The 6,000-nt window shown below is 52.0% G+C and overlaps 1 protein-coding gene across 1 annotated transcript in view; it reads left to right on the forward strand.

Moving 5' to 3' along the window:
• Positions 1-5,376, forward strand: part of Otop1 (otopetrin 1) — a gene marked incomplete at its 5' end in the record, with an annotated part of 28,617 nt that extends 23,241 nt beyond the window's left edge. The window contains 2 exons of the mRNA XM_005408861.1: positions 946-1,880; positions 4,264-5,376. Coding sequence (XP_005408918.1) covers positions 946-1,880; positions 4,264-4,434 — 1,106 coding nt within the window. The remainder of the gene's footprint in view (positions 1-945; positions 1,881-4,263) is intronic.
• Between the last annotated feature and the right edge of the window lie 624 nt (positions 5,377-6,000).

The following is a 6,000-nucleotide window of genomic DNA, read 5'->3' on the forward strand; positions in this document are numbered from 1 at the left end:
TTGGACTCCATTTCTGGGTCCCTACACATGGAAAACAGGTGAAATTAGGGTTACCCCCTGCATCTGTATCATTGCCAGCGCTTCCTTGATTGTTGATCTCTCCCACTCAGGAAGAGACCCTTATTCTGTTTCAGGTAGTGACAATTTATGCCTCTGCCACACTGGCTGGCCATGGAGCTTTCAGAGGAGTCTTTGCTGAGCAGAAGGGAGCATTTTAAATAATCACTAAAAAAATCAGATGCACAAATCATATTCACAAAATTTAGGTGATACAGGGATGCAAAATCTAAAGAAAATACACCTCACCTCTGGCTTCCCACCCAGAGAGAGCTACTGTCTCGTTCTAGCCTGAGTCCTTCCTGATTGTCTCCTTGATCACCTCTTCCTGATTTTCTTGTTTATAAAGCAGAGGCCGGCTCTGTCCTGCTTTTACAGTTCAATGGCACCTTCCAAACACCTTCACAGGGCAGGAAGTGCGGTTCTACAGTGTCAGCTAGAATGGCAGCACTAGATTCTGAAGTTTGGATGAATAGGATTTGTTTGAGGGCAACCCTTGGGATCCTGGCTCTCCATAGCTGTGGCACTGAGCATGATGCTAGGCGGGGCGTGAAGCCCTCACTCCAGTGGGACAGTCACACAGCAAGCCCCGGTGACAGCGATTTCCTGGAGCTTTTCTAACTCCTGTTGCTGGTGCAACTCCTCTCCCATGACCCCTCTTCCATGGCCCCCCAACCTCCCCGACTGACCCCCCACATGATGAGCTCCTGCATGACTCCCCCCATGAGCCCTCAGGTCTCCCAGCCCCTCCAGTGATGACCCCTGCTCCCCAAGACTCACTCCCCTATGACCTCCGGCTCCCCCATATCCCTGGCCACCCTGCCTCCCTCGTCCCTCGTGACCTCTCCCCGGTGACCCCCCTCCCCGCTGACCTCATATGTCGCCTAGAGCTGGATGACCACTCTCCGCCATGCAACTGCTCGCCTGAGCACCTGTGCGCAGCCCTGGCGCAAGGCATGTACTACCTGTACCCCTTCACCATCGAGTACCAGATCCTGGCGTCCACCATGCTCTTCGTGCTCTGGAAGAACATCGGGCGCAGTGTGGACGGCGCGCGGCCCCGGCATGCTGGGCTGCGGCTCCACGGCGTCCTGGCGGGCTCCGCGCTGGGCCTGGTCGCGCTGGCTGCCACCCTGGGCGTGGTGGCCGTGTACCTGGTGCACATCGGGCGCTCCAAGGCCAAGAGCGAGGCGGCGCTGGCCATGTTCTACCTGTATGCCATCGCCCTGCTGCTGCTCATGGGCGCCGCGGGGCTGCTGGGCGTCCGCATCTACAGGGTCGATGAGAAGTCGCTGGATGAGTCCAAAAACCCTGCGCGCAAGTTGGACACTGACCTCCTGGTGGGCGCGGCTTCCGGCTCCTGGCTCCTGTCCTGGGGCTCTATACTGGCCATCGCCTGCGCCGACACCCGGCCGCCCTACACCTGGTACAACCTGCCCTACTCGGTGCTGGCGATCGCGGAGAAGTATATCCAGAACCTGTTCATCATCGAATCAGCGCACCGCGAGCCCGAGGGCCTCCCGGAAGACGTGTGCACCCTGCGCGTGGTCACCGTCTACAACCGGGCCGCCTCCATGGCCTCCTTGCACTTTGGGGACGCAGGGGTGGCCCGGGACACAGCTCCCCAGGATCAGCTCGTGCAGCCAGCCGTCAAGGGGAGTCTGGGCCGGCAGCCAGGCCTTGGCAAAGAGGAGCAGGAGGAAGAGGAGAGGCGAGGGAAAGGGGCCTGGAGCTCGGCCCTAGGAGTCCCGTTCTTTCCCGGCAGCGCCAAGAGAAGAGTCCTGAGGAACATCACGGTGTTTTTGTTCCTCTGCAATATTTCGGTAATCTGCCTGCAGCGATGATTATTATTTTTAAATCAAGTAGCTGCTTTCCCTCACCTTTTCCTCACAAGGCACAGAGGTGGCTAATATGTAAAAGGTTAAAATGTAATATGTAATGCTAATATGTAAAAGGTTAAAAGTGGATCACAAGTTGGAGCCCAGCCTGGGGAATTCAGAGGCTTAGCCTGACCCTGTCTCAAGATAGAGAAGAGGACTGGGGTGTAGCTCAGTGCAAAGGCCCTGGGTTCAAAGCCCAGTGCTCCCTACACTCTCACTTTGCATGATGTGGTCACAGCACCTGCAGATCAGACATGGCCACAAGGAGATCTCAGAGCTTGGCACTGGGAAGACCCTTGCCTTACATTTAATGCATTTGTTGAGCACCTGCTATGTGCAGGAAGTACATAGTCATGGACCCGGGAATTAAAGAATAAAAAGAGACAGATATTCCCAGTCACCACTGTGGGCTGCTTTTGTGTGAGCCGTGGATCCCAGAGGGCGTAGCAGCTCGGATCCTTAGAGTCGGAGTTAGTCCTAGTGGGTTGGGAGGCGGGTTGCCGGTGGTGAGGAGTCAGCTGTCAGGCGGGCTTTACATCCCGTGGAGGAGTGGAGATTTGGCTTTAGGGGTCTGGGCAGACTGGGGCTGTGTCAGGGAAGGGACAGGATCTAGCTGTGGAGCGTGGGCCGCGGGCGAAGATGCGGTGGGAGAACAGGCAGGAGGGAGAGGGGGCCAGGCAAGTACCAGTGGGCAGTGGAGGGAGTCACCTTGGAGGTGCGGAGTCCAGGCTCGATGGTGGTGATGTTTGAGGGGGAGGGGGACAACGCGGTGACACCTTGGTGGGGGAAGATGTCGCCAAGAAGATGGGGATGTGGGACAGGCAGGTGGGGTTTGAGCCAAGTGGCCAGTGGAAAATGTGTCTGGAACTCCTGAGAGTGGTCCAGGTTGTAGGTGGAGATGGAAGCCAGAGGACCGTTGCTTCTATTTAGAGCTGCAGGGGCCAGGTGCCTGGGGAGGGGAGGCACACCTGGCACAAGCCTGGGACCCACAGCATGGAGTGGAAGCTGGCAAGGGGGACTGGGAAGAGCTGCTGAGGTGGTAGAGTGAGGGTGCCTCAGCCACAGAGGCCAGGGGAGAGAGCCAGACAGGAGCTGCACTAGGGGAGTTCTGTGTGAAGATGGCAGCAAAGGTTATGTGTATCAGTTACCACTGCTGTGTAAGAAATCGCCCCCCAATGCAGCAACTTACCAACCATGCACATTACGTGGCTTTGTCCCTATGTGGTATAGCTGGGGGCTCTGCTCAGAGTCCTTCCCAGGCTGAGAGCTGCCAGCTAGCCCACACACCTTTCAAGGCCTTGCTCTGGGGATCTGATTCAGACCCACTCACATGTCCGCTGTACGGGGTCCTGGAGCCCCTGCAGGCTGCTGACCTGAGACCTCCCTAGTCTCTGCTACATGGGGTGGCCCTGACGGAGACAATGGCCTCCTTTTGTACAAGAGAATATGGGTGACACGGATGGCAGATCCTTCTGTAAGGGAGTGATGCTCTGGTGGCTTCTGCCTTATTCGGTGAGAACGGGGCTGGTAGCTTCAACCTGCACTCAAGGGGTGGGGACTGCACAGAGGGGGATCCCAGGCACTGGGGAGTCACTGGGGTCAGCTGAAAGCTGTCTGTCACGGCCTAGGAGCAGAGAGGCTACAGAAGCTTGCAGTAGGAAAGAGAAGTGGGTCCGGGGCCGAGCCCAGGAGCCCTGGCAACTTCAGGGTTGCTGGAGTGGAAAGCAGCCAGGGCAGGGACTGAACAGGGGGTGGGGGCCAGTGTGTGGGGTCAGTGAGGCACAGAGCAATAGGCTATGGGTTTTGCAAATTTAGTTCTCCTTTTATTCAGATTAGGTTTGCTCTGAGAGGCGTTAGCATTGCCATCTTATAGATGAGGATACTAGGGCTGGGCAGAGGATGCAGGGCTGGAGAGAACTGGACAGGTTCCACATGGATGTCACAGGCTTGTAATCCCAGCACTGAGGGAGGCTGAGGCACAGGGATCACAAGTTGAAGCCTGGGCAACTTATCGAGATCCTGTCTTGAAATAAAAGCTATAAAAGGGCTGGCATAGAGCTCAGTGTGAAGGTCCTGGGTTCAATCCCCAGTGCTGGGGCAGGGGGAGGGTTCATTAGGGATTTACTGCAAGGAGGGGTGGGTGAGAGACAGAGCAGGCGCATGGATCTGATTGTTTCTATGGAGACCGGGATGCTATGCAGTCTCATTGGCCAACAGATGCAGCTGGGGCCCTTGAGTCTGGGTAGCACCTGCGGTCCTGGCTGAGTGGGGCCTCTTGGAGGGTGTGTTTGCTGCTTGCCAGAGAGATGTCCCTCTTGCTTTGCAGCTGTGGATCCCTCCCGCCTTTGGCTGCCGTCCGGAGTATGACAACGGGTTGGAGGAAGTCGTCTTTGGCTTTGAACCCTGGATAATTGTGGTCAACCTGGCCATGCCCTTTTCTATTTTCTACCGGATGCATGCAGCTGCCTCTCTCTTTGAGGTCTATTGTAAGATGTAGACCGAGTCCACAGGAGACAGACAAGCTGGCTAACAAGGGAGCTCATTGGAGCCCCTGGGCAAATACTGCCGGACAAAGGCGAGACACCTGTTGTCACGGTGACTGTGTCCAAGGGCTGCACAGCGCTGATGCAGGGAACGAGGCAGCGAAATCAGCGATGGGGCTGAAGTCCGTCCTTGCTGTTCAGCTCTTATCAAACCCAAATGACTTAACTGCCCTCCAAGTGAGACTGTGTGTTTCAGAAGAATGTGGTCCAAGGTGGGGCAAAAATTTCTCCTGTTTGTTTTCCTTACGCAGCCTTTTCCGTTTGCCGTGTATCCTGTGACAATCAGTTTTTCTGACTATCTGCATACAATCAGTTAAATCTTTTCCTTCTCAGAGCTGATGAGCAGAGACACAAGCACGTTGGGTGTATATTTTAGCTTCTGAGTAGGTTTAATTTGTGAGCAAAGTGACTTTCGCCAGCTGGATGGAAATGTACACGTGCCTGAGATTTGGCACATGGTTATTTGTGATCACTTTGAAATTTATTTCTAAAAGTAAATTTTACTCTGCTTTTTTCATGATAAATCTTTACTATAGAGAATCTGGGATTTCAGAAAATTAGAAAAAGTCACCCATGACGCTATTGTTCGTTAGTGATTTCTTTTTAACAGCTTCATGTATTTCTTTTTCGAGGATGGCACCTGCCATTCTCTTCATTGTTATACCTGCCAGTCTTGGTCCAATGTTTTCAATTCTGTACCCAGTTTTCTTTTTCATTTAACAATGTGGCATAAACTTTTCTCCCATATTGCCATAAGCTCATTATAAATATGGTTGTAATGCTACATTCTAGTCTATCATGTGACTGTTTTGTCATTAACTTGGTTTCTTACTGTTGATTTTAAAGTGTTTATAACTTTTTGCTTTTATAAATGACTCTGCAAAAATAAAACCAGATTTCAACAGCATTTTCTATATTTAGAATTGCTTTCTAAGATATCTAGTTGGTACTCCATAGCTATGAATTCCACATCTACAGATTCAATCGACTGGGGAGAAAATATTTTTTAAAAACTTGCACCTGTACTAGTCATGTGCAGATTAAACAATACAATCCAACAACTATTTATGTGGCATTTACATTTTATTAGATATCATTAGTAATCTAGATGTGATGTAAAGTCTACAGGAGGCTCACACATGTTATATGCAAATACAGAGGTATTTTATATCAGGCACTTTAGCATCTACGGATTTTGGTGTCTACAGAGGGTTGTTAAACCCTTCCCCCACGCAGGGTAAGGGCTGACTGTATGTTTAAAATTGGGATGGCAGCCCAAAGGTTACAAATATCTAAAAGTCTCCTAAGGAACAGTGACATGTCAGAGGCTTTTTTATGGTTTTCCATAACTATTTTATTTATTTTTGGCTTACTGAGACAGAATCTCCCTGTGTATTCTGATATCTGTCCTTCTAGTGAGAGAGGAAATCAGAAAAACTGGATTGGAGAGTGTCTTGGTTACTTTTTCCTCATTGCTGAGGCAAATACCTGACATACAAAATTCAGGAAGGAAAGGCTTA

This window comes from Chinchilla lanigera, unplaced genomic scaffold, assembly GCF_000276665.1.
Source record: "Chinchilla lanigera isolate Chin_1 unplaced genomic scaffold, ChiLan1.0 scaffold00113, whole genome shotgun sequence".
Taxonomy (NCBI): Eukaryota; Metazoa; Chordata; class Mammalia; order Rodentia; family Chinchillidae; genus Chinchilla; species Chinchilla lanigera.